This window comes from Syngnathus leptorhynchus, chromosome 4, assembly GCF_054491065.1.
Source record: "Syngnathus leptorhynchus isolate UIUO chromosome 4, UIUO_Slep, whole genome shotgun sequence".
NCBI lineage: Eukaryota > Metazoa > Chordata > Actinopteri > Syngnathiformes > Syngnathidae > Syngnathus > Syngnathus leptorhynchus.
This window is the reverse complement of record NC_141198.1, coordinates 8,206,337-8,220,857: the sequence shown is the minus strand read 5'-3', so window position 1 is coordinate 8,220,857 and position 14,521 is coordinate 8,206,337. Positions and strand designations below refer to the sequence as shown.

Here is a 14,521-nt window from a genome sequence, read left to right as displayed (position 1 = left end):
TTTTAGTACATCCACGTTATTTGGATATCTACTGAGACGCCTCTGACGTCAGAGAATTGAAAAGAGGAAGTGGAACGTAGAAGTTTACACGCTTCTACGTTTTTCACGTCACCACCTTTACTGTTGAGATAACCTGATAAGAAACGTCAAGCATATGCTGGTTGAAATATTTTTCCTCCAACTCATTATATCATGGGGTTTTGAAAGGTGAACAGTCGCAGCAATCAGCCGTGTTTCCAGGGAACTGTTATGGGAACGGACATGTAAACAGTCCAAGTAAATTTCCAAGGAATGAGCCTCCGGGAAACGTGTTCGACCAGATTTGCTAGTCTGCAATATCTATTTTCATGTTTACCGGAGCATATGCGTACATACCTTTTCCAATATTAAAAAAAAATGAAATTACTTTTTCTCGCTTGTCTCGATCCCAAATCAGGAAATCACACGACTGCTGAGCGAATCAGGTAATTTACCTCGAGTAGTACTTGCATGTCTCAAGTAATGCAATGCTAATTCGGGTGAAACTGCAATAAAGCAGAGCTCAAGGGATTAATTGTTGACCCAAGCAGCATCCATGCCTACTGACAGCAGGGATGGATGTTGCCAGGCTGCTGTTTCGGATTGTGACTGCTTCAGTTTAAACAATGTGAATAGTGTGCAGAAGTATTCCGGAAAAAAAAAACGAGGGGAGCTGTCATTCATCTTAAGCAACCTAACAGGGTCGGGCAAAGATCAACGTTTTCCTCTCGTGACCTTACAGTGGACCCCAAACTTTTCCACACGATGTCATCTTAGAATCACAAACGTAAATAGATGTTTAGTGTTGGGACTGTAAGTGATTGAACAACACAGAGTCTCACATCTGTGAAGTGGACAGCAAAATCAAACGGATGTTCTTTACTAATACAAATCTGAAAAGTGATCATTCTAAAGTATTAAACCTCTCCGAGTCACAGTACTGTACAACCACTGTTGACTGCAATTACACCTGCAAGTCAAATTTGAGATACAATTCTACCAAAGTTCAGCATCTCCACGATTTAATTTTTGCCATTCCCGTTTGCAATATATTTAACGCTAAATTGGATTGTACAGACATGGTGTCCAAACAGCAGTTTTTAGGTTTTTCTCAACCATAATCACAGCAAGCCATAATCTGTGCATACAACAGAATGTAAAACTGTTTTAAGATTTGAAATATTACTTAAGATAATGGTCTGATCACACGTGCAGCATTCCAAGAAAAGAATGTCAAGGGAAAGTCCTTTTATTTCAATCATTTGTTTCAAAAAGTGGAACTTGTATGTGATATTAGTTCACTACAAAGTAAAACATTCAAGGTCTTGTTTGTTCAAATTTGATGATTGTGGTAGAAGGCCACTAAAATAAGAAATCCAGCATTTCACAAAATGACCTAATATATCATGACAAAGTGCATTCTATGGAGTTCCTAAGTCATCCAAATAACTTTTCTAATATTGTTTTTAATTTCTTGGATAGGGCCATCTATCTATCTATCTATCTATCTATCTATCTATCTATCTATCTATCTATCTATCTATCTATCTATCTATCTATCTATCTATCTATCTATCTATCTATCTATCTATCTATCTATGGCCAATCCAACTTCACTTCTCAAAAATTGTGGTTAATTGCCATTAATTAAGGAGTTAACGATTACTTGGGCCTAATTTCTGTATTTAATTTTGTATTGTAATTTCAATGTACTTATGCGAACAAACACAGAACTCACAAATATTTTTCCACTGAACTGTACATATTTTAATTACCCTCATTTTTAGGTCCCACATTGAATCAGCGGGTCACACGTGCGAGCTCAGACATGCAGAAGAATTTGAGTCTTCCTCAGACGTGGCAAATCTGGTATCACAAAATCCTCAGTTTGAGGGTGCACTGGCCATTCATCTATTCAAAGCGGGCAGACTTCTGCTAGGTAAATTGTATGTTTTGCTTTCAAGCCATCGTGTCAATCAGTACAAACATCAAAAAGATCAAGTCAACTGTTATCTATCCCAAATCTGCCTGAACAAATCTATGTCTGACCTTCAAAACAGACATCCAAGTACCCTTTGGCATTATCTTTGGTGGAACAGACATCAATGAAGATGTGAAAGTTGAGACGAGACGTGTGGTTATGGCAAAGGTTCTACGTAAAGCACGGTGACATTGCTGAATATTTGTGTTATAGTGAATCTTTGAAACTCCTCATCTTTAGTTTGACATCACACAATATTCTCAGTCGTCAAAAAGGAAGCGAAATAACTGGTGATAGGCTTCTGGGGTTGCAATACAAGTGCCCCGTAAGTAATAGATTAGAGAAGCATTCAATGTTGAGAAGACATTTTTTATTCAGATGTTGAATTCCGTCAGCTCTTATTTTGTTAAGATGTAAACTGTCATGTAAATCGAGTAAGTTTGTGGAAAGTTTGGACACGAGGAAAACATCTGAATATTGGCAATTCCCTTCTAGTGCAAAAAAACGTAGTGATGAAATGAAGAAATCTGTTAACCTACTGGTCTCTTTATGAAACTCACATATGTAAATCCATCCTCATTATTGTTGCCTTTGTCCTCATTTTTGTCCTCTGACCAACCTTATTTTTACATCAAATCAGATTTATTTTGTTCAGCTATGCAAAAGTAGTATTTTACCATTGCTTGCTTTTTTTTCATCTGTTGAAATTCTTGCTGCCTATCGAGGGTTTTAAGGCTAATTTAAGACCAAGTATTGTACTGAAATATTTTCTGCAAGATTGAGGCTGATAATAAAATGTGTTTTTGAACAGGTTTGCTGTTGCATTTACAAAAGAACTGAAAAAAGAGGCTGAGCTATATTTGGTAGGGTTTTTACCTTTTTGTAATCCATTACACCATCTACAGTATTTAAAGTGCAGTAATTGCTTCAATGTTAGGTCTGTTGCCTACGAGTCTCTGTTTCCCAACCCGTTACAATTATTTCACTCTTAAGGGGTGATTTATTCATGCGCTAAATTATTCACAACTATGTTTACCCTCTGTCTTTATACATTAACTTTCTTGCTCACACAAAGTTACAACTAACATAAATATGTAATGAAAATGAATGCCAGAGATGGTATTTTATTTTGGGATCAAATGTAGACCTTAAGCCGAATCAGTTAGTCCATTACAAGCCACTATATAGTGAAAGAAAAATGCTGTTTATTTATTTATTTGCATTTATGGCACATCAGCAAACAGCAGGAGTGACTATGTCAATAAAAATAGCTGGGGTTTTATTGCAAAGAGAATTGGCTGCATACCCCATGCCAATCTGGCATTAAAACACTATCACATTGTTTTATTTTCCCGATTACATTCTACCAATAAATTGCAGATTGGAGCTTGCGGCATGCTATATCTGTCGTCAAGCAGTAGGTTGACAGGACACACATGCATACACCTTTTGTACTTGATTAAAATAAAACACGTGCAGATCCATTGCGATAGCATCCTGTTATTTCATTTTCCATCTACTCTTTATTATGTAGAGATTCCACTTATCCTACCTATGTCTATTCTTTTAAATGACAAATTAAGTCTGAAAAGCTTGACAGTACATGATAATCGCCTTGTCTGTCATTTATGAAGCAGTTACTGTACTTAAAGATAATCAACATGTTGTGAAGCAAAATGCAAAATTATGCTCAACTATTTAGCTGTCTTACTTTAACCTAAATTGATATGCTTCCTGTGCCCCCAACCCTATAGCACTCCCAGAGCAGTAAAATCTCTGTCCAGCCACAAGGTAAGCTCTACAACAACGTTCATGTCAGAGGTGTGACTCACTCAAGTTCTGAATTACTTATCTCATATTCACATTTTTCCTCTGTTATCATGCTTTTACTAATGCTAAGTTACAGACTTACTTTTCATAGCATACCATAGTGAGTACCTCAGGTCACATATCAGCCAGCCACACACATACATACATAGCAACTTTTTTAATAGTAATTAAAATATAACATATACAATATAATAACAATATGCATTATTGTTAAAGGTATTGAAACCCAAGCAACAGAGGATTTCAGCTGGTCTGAATTCTTACGAAGATCAGGTATCACTCTTTTTTTGTTGTTAAGTCTTTGTTCAAAATATATTTTTATGAACTGTTCCCTTCAAGTCATTCAAAATAAACTATTCCTGTGAAGTGAACTGTTAAGGCACTAACATACAAGTAGGAGTGAGGTGCTAGGAGATAGAAAGTTCAATATTTTAGTTTGGGAGCGTTGCTGTAAATGTCAAGTGAACGTCGGCAACAATTTGCAGGCTTACAGAAAAATACATTCACTCTGATTGCAAACAGTCTAAGCCTTCACCGCTCAGTGTGATTGTGTGGTTAGTTGACCATACATATAGTTGGTGTTAATTGTTGTTACTCTAGATTTGCTGCCTCTTCTCCAAAGTCACCTGGAATAAGATCAAGCTCAGAAGTGTCTCAGATCAGGAGAAGCCATAAAAATAGTTGAATGACTAATGGAAGTGTCCACTCAGAATCTTTTTTTTTTTTTTACACTAATCTATAACATATAGTATACAGTACATCATAATAGTTCATTAGTTATAAGATATAAATGATTTCCAAAACAACGCAACACTTCCGTTGCCGACAGTGTAAATGTTATAAATTTGTGCTTAATGCATCTTTAACTGAGCCTTTGCAACGTGAGGTCCATCTTGCTACCTCAGTGTTGTGTACAGAGAACACTTGATTAATAGCTCTCCAGCTTTGGGCCATTTGTCACCACCACTTCACAACTGCTGCAAGTCATGCTAATTGCTCTAAGTCTCGTCTCCTTGAAATCCGACTCACACGTACAACTAAGGATGTACGTATATTGTGACTTTTTTTTTTCCACTCATCATCTTCTAAAATCTACTGCTGTTACTTTCAATATGGTACTGTGTTCATGAAGCACATCACTGGTAAAATTATTTCTTCATCATTGATTCCTACGGGGTAAAGTTCCCCATGTGGGAGAAATAAAGGAATATTTAACCTAAAGGATGGGTGGATGGATAAAATGTTCATGACATCTTTTGAACTTAGACTACTTGAAGGCGCCAAAGCGTATAAGCATCAAATTTTTAGTTTACCACAAATGAAGAAATGCAACCTGATAGAAATCCATCAGTACACATCTGCATTAAGTTTCAATTCTCATTCTCCATCTGTGGCTCACACACACGTGCAGCCAGGCTCACTCCATCATGTGTTCCTGGATTGGTGTAGCTGTTCATTCATCCGTTGCTACGGACATAAATGAATCATTGTTAAATTGACTGAACAAAAGAGGTCTTATATGTCTCTTTTTGCAGTCTTGCCTGAATGTGTTATGATGTGTGACATGTTTTCCTGAAGGCATAGATTTAGGAGTTTGGACAGTTGCAAGTAGTCCAGGTCCAGGTCAACATACTAAGTGTGTGTTTGTTTGGATGTAAGCACTAAACACTTACCTTGTTGTTGTGGTTGCCTGCAAGTGGTTCCAATAATTCCAAAATGTTTATTGACTGTGTGTATTAGTGTCTGACAACCACTGTTTAGAACAAAAAAAGTCAGATGAGACTCACATTAAAAGGTCTGGTCTCTTTTAGATAAATCCGTCTCTCCTTTTAATATGCGGGTGCCTGTTTTGTTTGTATTGGAAAATATGCAAGCAGTTCTCTCATGATAGTTAGAAATGACCAAGACACCCACTTGAGCATGTCTGCAAATGATAGACTATTTTACCCGATGACAACTGCTGCTTTTTATTATTGCCGAAATGTCTCTCTTGCTATGACAAATTGTCATTGTTCAAGTCCTTGCAAACCATATTGCATGGTCGGAGAGCAGGGGAGGGATTAATTTTAGCCGTTCAAGTCAAGACCACTTTCATGCACACACATACCCAATCTAATCTGTTCAAAGCATCAGGGGATTGTTCAACCCCCCCCCCCAGCCCCCATCAAAGGCAAACAAAAAAAAACATTTTTCATAGAGCTCAGTGAACTGCACAAAAAGGTGGGGGGGAGGTGGTGCGACTGACATATTTAATGAAATCAACCTTGAAAAAATGAATTATGACAGGTCACCATTACATTTCCAACTCTTAACCAATACCAACCCTAGATGATGGAGATGATCTATTGATTATCTTCAAAAACTCTTCCATAAGTTTAAAGACCAGACAATATACCATGCTGCCATCCAATATGTCGCCAGTGCTCCCTTTTCCACTCAGTTAGTTGTCCTCTTCAATCACACAGACAAATTTACTGGACCATGTGTATCTATCAAACACTCACTGGCAAGACCCCACCCAATCTTTGCTCTCTACTCACCTTGATTATCACCACCCACGCCCTTTTGTCAACAACAAAAACAACTAATTCATCACAATATCATCATTTCCAAAGTTACAGATAGAATACTCTACAGCATCATTGCAGCTCTTGTTAGTCTGTCATGAACCTTATCATAATGTATTGGGTGTTATTAGCTTGTATCCATCCATCCATATTGTATGTCTAACAAAATTATGTAGGAATGGTGATGCACTGGTTAGCACATCCACCTCACAGTTAGAAGGGTGCGGGTTCGATTCCACCTCCGACCCTGGAGTTTGCATGTTCTCCCCGTGCCCGTGTGGGTTTCCCCGGGCACTCCGTTTTCCTCCCAAATACCAAAAAGCGGTACAGAAAATGGATGGATGGATGGATGGATGGACGTAAAACAGTTTGTTGTACAATACTGTATGTGTATTTATCATCTATTTGGATTTCCTACTATTTTTTCTGTTTTGCTCTGTCGACAACCAGTTTGGTTTTGCAAAAGAAATATCCATTCCCAACTGCCTTACCTGAATAAAGAAAGGTTAAAAAAAAATACATTTTCATGCACCATGTTCTGATATTTGAATTTAGATGTTAACCAGATTCTATGAGCTTTTGCGTCACACAAATCAATGCGATGAATTCCAAAAGAATGTAGCGTTACACTGAGAATAGGTTCCAGGGATCAGGGTCAATGCCCAGACTCCACGCTGTCACGTTTAGATCCTCTTTAATAGCTTTAAAGAACTGCCTCAGCCTCCTGATCTGGACTTAAACTGACAGCATGCAAGGGGATAGGGGATTTCTCCTGACTGTCATGGTACTTTTAACATATGCATGTTTGTGGTATCATAGTGTGGGTATTTACAATGTACCCATGTCAAATATCACTTTCCAATGTTGATAGGTAGCGATTTATCTATCAGGCCACATGATTTGAATTTGCAAATTAATGCCCGCGTGGGTTTTCTCCGGACACTCCGGTTTCCTCCCACATGCCTAAAACATGCTTGGTAGGCCGATTGAGCACTCCAAATTGTTCCTAGGTTGGGTGGGCGGACGGACGGATGGACGGATGGATGTCTAAATCAACCAAAACAGATCAACTAAGTCATGGAACGTCATGCAACTGCAGTACATCTGCCCTCTACTTATTTCTAAGTTGAATAGTAATCTACTAAGTGAAAGATGGTTAAACAAACAGTTCAGTTGGCAAAGTATTCTACAGTGTGCAGAATTTCTGAAGTGTTTTTGCATAACAGCTTCCTGCTCCAGACAACTGTGAAACCAACTCTTTGTAATATAAATGCATGTAATGTAGTGTGTGTGTGCACGCATGTGTGCACATCTGTGTACGTGCACGTGTGTGTTCGTGCATGCACGTGTTATACCATAATAATCATACGGTGGGGGGAGTTATAAGGATTTATGCCTTTTGAAGGTCAGCTGCTGAACAGTATTCAATGGCATTGTTCTGCTGGGTTCTAATCTCTGGATTGCATCCAACCTCGGATGCATTGAGCAAAGAGCTGACTCAGTCGTTTCCTCAAACAATTTGACATCATTACATCTTTTCCAGCAATTTCAAGGCTGCTCTTGACAATGTCACGCGGCGGCTGTGTAGTTATGACTTACAGCGATTAGGCCACAGCCTTTTCGATGTCTCCCAATTTCCTTGTTGAGCATTACAGCTCTGATCAGGGAATTGCGCAAACACATTAGTCACTGCTGTCTTATTTTCTTCATGACCTTGGGTGATTCATCACTTTCATTACCTGCCAGTGCTTTGGATGTTCATTATGCAGTGTTTTGTTATTTTAGCACCATCGTTTTGTGTCTGGCCCTCTTCCAGGTGTAAGTGGTGGGCATGTGGAACGGCTTCATGTCTTCCTCTTGATCTGTGGTCTCAGAAGAGTCAAGGACCCTCTCTATTTAGTGCAGAGTTTTTCAGGTACATCATACATTGAAAATTGCTCGCCCTTGTTTAAATGGAAGACTTCTGGCACCACATTCTTTGAACTTAAGGGAATTGGTTTCATTGCTGACGTTTGTAATCTTGCTTTCAGAATCACCTCAAGATTTTCTGACTGTTTCAAACTCTACTTGTAGCTAAAACCCATGCCCCTATGCATTCAAGACAGTGCTAAAGCTATGCTTTGAATTGTAAATGTATGTCAAACCTCTCCTGACAGCTCATGATGGAATTTCTGAGACTATTTTATGCACAATTTCTTGAAGCTGTACCTAAGAAATAATCAGCGACGCTTTCAAAATCTGATCTCCCAATTTTATTTGAATTAACATCACTGACAGCTAATGGGGTAAAAAATTCTCCACATTTGATTTAAATCTTTTCATATTTCTCTGACAGAGCAACAGAAAAATTAAGGTGTTGTTCCCCACTCCAAATTGCCTTTTTTTTTTTTTTCATTTTTCAGAGTGGCATAGTGAGAATCCTCAGAATGTGCTTCTTATCATTGGTCCAAGGGTAAGTACACAGGCTTAAATGTCTAGTTTTGTGTGATTTTTCCCCCCAGCGTTTGTCAAGTGTTTGAATCATTACTCTACATATTGTTGCTATGAGCTATCAAACACAGTGCCAGAAGCTGCTTATTGGACATAATGTAGGTAGGGATACCACTTTAACTATTTAGCTGCAATTGTATTCCGTGCCGAACATAAATCTTCTTCAAACGGGCTGGGAGTCATTCAGACATAGTGCCTGTTTAATTCCCTTTTGTGTCAAATTGCCATCTGCTGATTGAATATTTCAGATGAGCGCTTACCTAACTAGTCATGTATACAGTTAGAGCTCTTTTTTCCAAAGCACGGATGGTTGAGCCTGGATCTGCCCATGCACTGACATGTGATCTGATATAAATCCCCTTTTGCCCTGTCTCACAAATGATTTCTGTCCTTGGTATTGTATTATTCCTTTATGTCAACTGTATCCACCATGACTTGATTTATATAGCTTTCCAAAACTAAGACAATAATGGTAATATCCTGAATTTTGAAGGCACAAAATCACACATCCACAGAAGGCAGAAGTCACTTAGGCCGCCGTATTTCTCCCAAATTCCGTTTTCTATTGCTCATTGATTTCTCAGTGTCTTCATCTTCTCCCAAAGTACTTTGATATGACACCGGTCTACAGGGGTTCTGTGACTGTTCTTCGTTTTAAAGAGTAGTGTCAAGTAAAAGTTCTGTTTTGTGTCTTGAAAACACCATTAGACATGGCCTAGGACTTATCCACTGTCTCCTGCTGCAACATTCTCTTCTATGTTCTCCTTTGATAAAATGATTCAGCTGAAGCAGAGATATGATTCAACTCGCCACGGCTGAATCACAGTGGAAGGTTGTTTGTTTAGTCTTAGGAGAAATCAAACAAATGTTTGATGATTCTCACATTTGTCCACAATTGATCTGGTCTCTCGCACTCAAAATAAGCACAGTTAACATGCATAATCGAGACATCAAAAGCAAAAAAAAGACCCGTGACTGTCAAAATGATACATGCTTTGCTCAAGCTGCCGTGGTGCACCATAAATCCACGGGATGAAAATTCAGGTCACTTTGTCACTGATGACGCATCTCACTCCTATGTCACTGCACCACAGTTGTATTTAAAAACAAAAAAACGTTTTGAGCACGATTCTTTCTTTAAATACACTATAAATTGAATATTCGTCTGGTTTTATAAACTATAATGCAACTCCTGCTGGGACAACTCTAGCTACTAAATCGTAGATTATTGTAGCATAGCAAAATGTTAGTTGTATTGTAATTGAATTCAACATGGCGTATGCTGTAATGGAAAAAGCTTGCGTGGCAACATCTTTGACCTAAATTGATATGTGACTTTTTCTGAGGTTAAGCTAATGCACACAAATCCCACATCACAATTAATCAGATTGGCCATCCACCCGACCCTGACCCCAATCTCTGAAAAGACTGGATTTTCAGAAAATGATTTGCTCTCTGTAGAAGTCATTGTGTCATTGTTTATTTTCTCCTCCTTGCATTCTTAATGATAATGAAGCTGATGTTTCTCCCAAGATCGATCCTGTGCTTACTGATGAAGTCGAAGCTGTTGTGAAGAGGTAAGTGGCCATTTAATTTTCACAGTCAGTTGCACACTTTATAAAAGACCTTGGGAATTGGGGAAACTGCTCAAGAAGCTGCTTTCTTCTTCCGAAACTGTCTAACTGCATATGCAGCAAAACAACCAGTAGAGCTGCATTATCGAATAGGAAGCTAAGTGAATGAATCTCGGGTCCTTTTTCACATTCTCCCACTGGCCCGATCTTTCTTTTTGGCCACGGCATGTCTCTACGATAAAGTTTGTGCTCTTTGGTTAGGACTTCACCTGAAGTCAGTGTTTACCTTACAAGTAGTGCAAGTGCCTTAAGCTTACCGCACCATCATTCACGCCTTTGTGAGCCCTGAGTCACGCCAGAACTGAGCTTTGTCACTGCTTCTGCAGAACAGCAGGGGTCTTCTTAGCCCGGGAGAGGAGCCAGCCGGAGCTCCACGCCGCCATGAAAAGGTGCTTTGCTGTGGTCAACAGTTCCATCTCAGAGGGCATGTCAGCAGCTATCTTGGAGGTAAACACCCGATGGCCTCGAAGGGTGAACAAAAACATCGTCAAACACAAACAAAAGAAACCAACACGATGATGATCAAGCAAAACTGCCAAATCCACTTTATCTCTTCTAAACACACTTAAGTCAATCCATTGTAGGCTTAAGGTCGGATTACTATTTTTGCGTGTTTGTCTCAACAACCCGCTGAAGGCATTAGCTGACACAGATTCTTAATTCTGAATGAGATTGGAAGTGATTTTCCCCAAAGTACCCGCATCTCATGTACTTGTATTTAGGTATGCTGTTTAAATGTCACATGATTCTGAATATCCAGCATGACACTTCATAGCCTACATGGAAACATTTATTGCAGGGCAACAAAATGGCTCTGGTGCACACCATTAAAATTATATATTAGGTTGGAAGAAGCAGGGCAGGATCAGGACAATCGCACAGTTACTTCACACTATTTAACTGTATAAGCTAGACAATGTGTCACTTTTGTGTGACACCCTTGCATTTAATGCCTGATATGCACTGTGCGGATTTGCATTTTGAGCAACCGTTTAAACTTTCCTTACGCATGTACTTTCTCGGCAGGCAGACTAAAAGCTTAGTGAACTGCCTTGAGGTCACTGCAAAATGCTGCCTCTCACTCAAACAAGCGTATGTGTGACACCCCAGAAATACATTTGATTTCACTGTGTATGACATTTTTGATAACTTTGCAGCTTTTCATTACATTGCTGTCTCGTTTTTTTTTTTACATGTTCCTTGTTAACGGTCACAAGTTGAACCACTGGTTCATCTTGCCCATCTATATGTCTGAACCTACCGCACGGGTCCAATAATGAATTCTCTATCCCCCACATATACTCTTTTATGCTCACTAAAATACAAAATTTTGTAACTCATCATCACAATTAGTGTACAAAACAAATACAAAATGTGTGTTTTTCTCTTTACACAATTATCATTAGTGTAGTTTCAGTAGTGAAAAAAAGTGTAGCCCTGAAGGACCGCAATAAGCCTGTTCAAGAAAAAAAATAAAATAGCTCACCATTGATGAAACAGTAAACAGATATTTATAGAACTAAAGGGATATTACATATCACGTGATGTACAAATGCTATTTGTTAATCCTAATTCTTTTTGAGAAATAGCATGATCAGTATCTTCGCATGAATACAAATTTGTATTTTTTTCTATTAAGGTATATGCTGTTCGCTGTATAATCATTGCAAGCGGGAGCAAATATCAAAAGCCCAAATTTAAGATTTACAAATCATTCCCATCGTTCACATACCCATGAGTGAATGAGAGCTTCTGGCTATAACTGTGTGCCTGAGTCATATATTGCATTTTGACTTCTTGATAATAGGAAACTAAAGGTTGATTTTTATGGATGAATGTACAAATCATGTTTGTGCAATATTCAGGAGTAAATTTGCTTTTCTGACCCATGTGTGAAATGCCTGCGCTTAACACAAAAGCCACCAGTTACAACATATTGTGCTGGGGAGGAAGCAAGGAATGAACTGCGCTGTCAACAATGAGGAGAGAATCTAATTGTTTTGTCCTCTGACAGGCAATGGATCTGGGGTTACCTGTGGTGGCCAGGGACATTCCAGGAAATAAAGCCGTGGTGCAACATGAGGTCACTGGTCTGCTCTATTCTTCCCCTCAGGTATACAGCAGAAGCACTATCACATGCTCTGATACTATATTTCGCTTGAATACAGCTCGATAAGACTGCTTTGAATTTATCTTGCAAGACTTTGGCCCAAAAAAAAACGACTGCAGCCATTTCAATTAAGTATTTACCGCTAACAGGCAAAACTGAACAATAAGCTACAGTGGTCATCCCACTCAAATAGGCAAAATTGAATAAATAAGTGTACTTTTTGTTGCAAAGATGTGTATTTTACACAGTCTGACTGACAGTCACTTAGCTTCAGCCATTTTAACTGAGTTCATACTTCAATTTGTGTAATTCCGATAGATATAGCAGGTTTGAAAAGTACAGTACTAACACAAGTCAAATGAATTTGAAATAGGAATACAGCAGGGCTTGAGATACTTTCCGCCAGCAATGACAGATTAGTCCTCTCGACGGATGGTGGCTGGGGGTCAGGCATCGCCTCACGTGAGCAGACATGGGCTGAGCCGGAGTATTTCTCAGTCTGCTGAGCCATTAGGTCTACCAAATGCATTGTGGATACACCATATGTCAAGTAATGGTGCCTTCACTAAGCATTGATCACGTTTTAATTAGTTTTAAAAAAAATTCCCCCTACCCTCCTACCCAGTAGGTCTCTGTGACAGATGGTGGGTAATGATCTTCAAAGTTGCGAGTTTTTTTCATTCTATTCTTCATAATAAAGTTGGAAATGACAGCCATTATAGAATAAGGCAGGGAAAGTCTATTGGACTTGATTTGGGCCTGAAGCTACAAATAGCTCCATCCTTTTGAAGTATTTACTTATCAATGCAAATGCTTGATCTGCTTTCTCCTCCCATGTCTTGTAAATGTGTCTTTGTAAAGCCTCTTCAGGGCAACTTCAGTGGCAGGTCTCAAGTGGCCTTTGGCAGTAAATAAGATTTATTTTGCCTTTTATCACTGCCAGGAATTTGTACATCAGTCTCAGAGGCTGTTGTCAGATCACGAGCTGAGAGAGAGAGTGACAAGGAATGGAAAAGCTTATGTGGTGAAACATCACAGCCTAAAACAGGAGAGAGAAACCTACCTGAGGTTGGTGGACACGCTGCACTAAGGCCACTTGGCTTAAGTCCTCTGTTTACTTGGGTCATGTCTACACAAACGCAAATATTTTTGTGGGTTTTGGTCTGTCGTTGGGGTTTTCTTTTCTTGCCTCGTTTACATACCTGTTTACATCTTATTCTATTCATATTATTCTATTATATTATTCTATATCATATTCTTAAATGTTGTCGATGTAGCTGGATTTGGGGAAGTTTTTATTTAAGACTCATAACTGAAAAGGAACATATTTAGTTTGTGGATATATTCCTAATCAATATTGCTGCATTTTACAAGTAAACATTGTAAACTATAAATATATTTTGTATTGGTGCTTGGATCCAAAGGGATAATTATGAGGCAATACAACTGCAAAATATTTGCTCAAGTATACATTTGAACTTGCACTATTTGTTTGGATTAAATTCATAAAATGTTGGTGGACTGCCTTCTTTCTCTTTATTTGAATTGTTGCACCATGTCATTTTGATTTTGATTTTCTTTCCACTTTTTGTATGATGAAGGGTGACAAGGATTGGAAGGACTGATTTGACAGAGTATATTTCTTGTTGCTGCTACAAAAATATTCACAGTCCAATCCTAATAAATTGTTTAGTATATGCAGCTGTATTTCTGAACAAATGTGAACACCCTGCTCTGTCACAATTATTTATTTGCAAGAGGTTTTTTTTTTTTTAAGTATTTTTTATTCACCTGCAGAAGTGTTAATTAATCTACAGTTTAACCTTTGACATGAGTTGAATTGGGTTGTGTTTCATCTAGTAGCACCCCGGATTAAATACATGGGAACATT

The 14,521-nt window shown here is 38.5% G+C and overlaps 1 protein-coding gene across 2 annotated transcripts; it reads left to right on the top strand.

The window, feature by feature from the left end:
• The first annotated feature begins 103 nt into the window (after positions 1-103).
• On the top strand, positions 104-14,164 carry glt1d1 (glycosyltransferase 1 domain containing 1). 2 transcript variants are annotated; one of them, XM_085909413.1, is made up of 12 exons: positions 104-464; positions 1,806-1,957; positions 2,079-2,184; positions 2,811-2,862; positions 3,754-3,790; positions 4,046-4,102; positions 8,213-8,311; positions 8,799-8,848; positions 10,420-10,463; positions 10,847-10,967; positions 12,535-12,633; positions 13,574-14,164. In XM_085909413.1, the coding sequence occupies exons 1-12, from the start codon at positions 397-399 to the stop codon at positions 13,718-13,720; spliced, it is 1,032 nt and encodes a 343-aa protein (XP_085765539.1). In that variant the 5' UTR covers positions 104-396; the 3' UTR covers positions 13,721-14,164. The 2 variants fall into 2 exon arrangements, with proteins under 2 accessions (XP_085765539.1, XP_085765540.1); XM_085909414.1 differs by having other exon boundaries at positions 10,852-10,967; positions 13,574-13,716.
• Positions 14,165-14,521: the final 357 nt, after the last annotated feature.

Excerpts from the sequence above, each read along its gene's own strand:
- glt1d1 (XM_085909413.1), top strand. The coding sequence starts at position 397 with ATGAAATTACTTTTTCTCGCTTGTCTCGATCCCAAATCAGGAAATCAC. Across the intron at positions 1,958-2,078 it reads AGCGGGCAGACTTCTGCTAG|ACATCCAAGTACCCTTTGGC; the intron begins GTAAATTGTATG and ends CCTTCAAAACAG. Across the intron at positions 2,863-3,753 it reads AAGAGGCTGAGCTATATTTG|CACTCCCAGAGCAGTAAAAT; the intron begins GTAGGGTTTTTA and ends CCAACCCTATAG.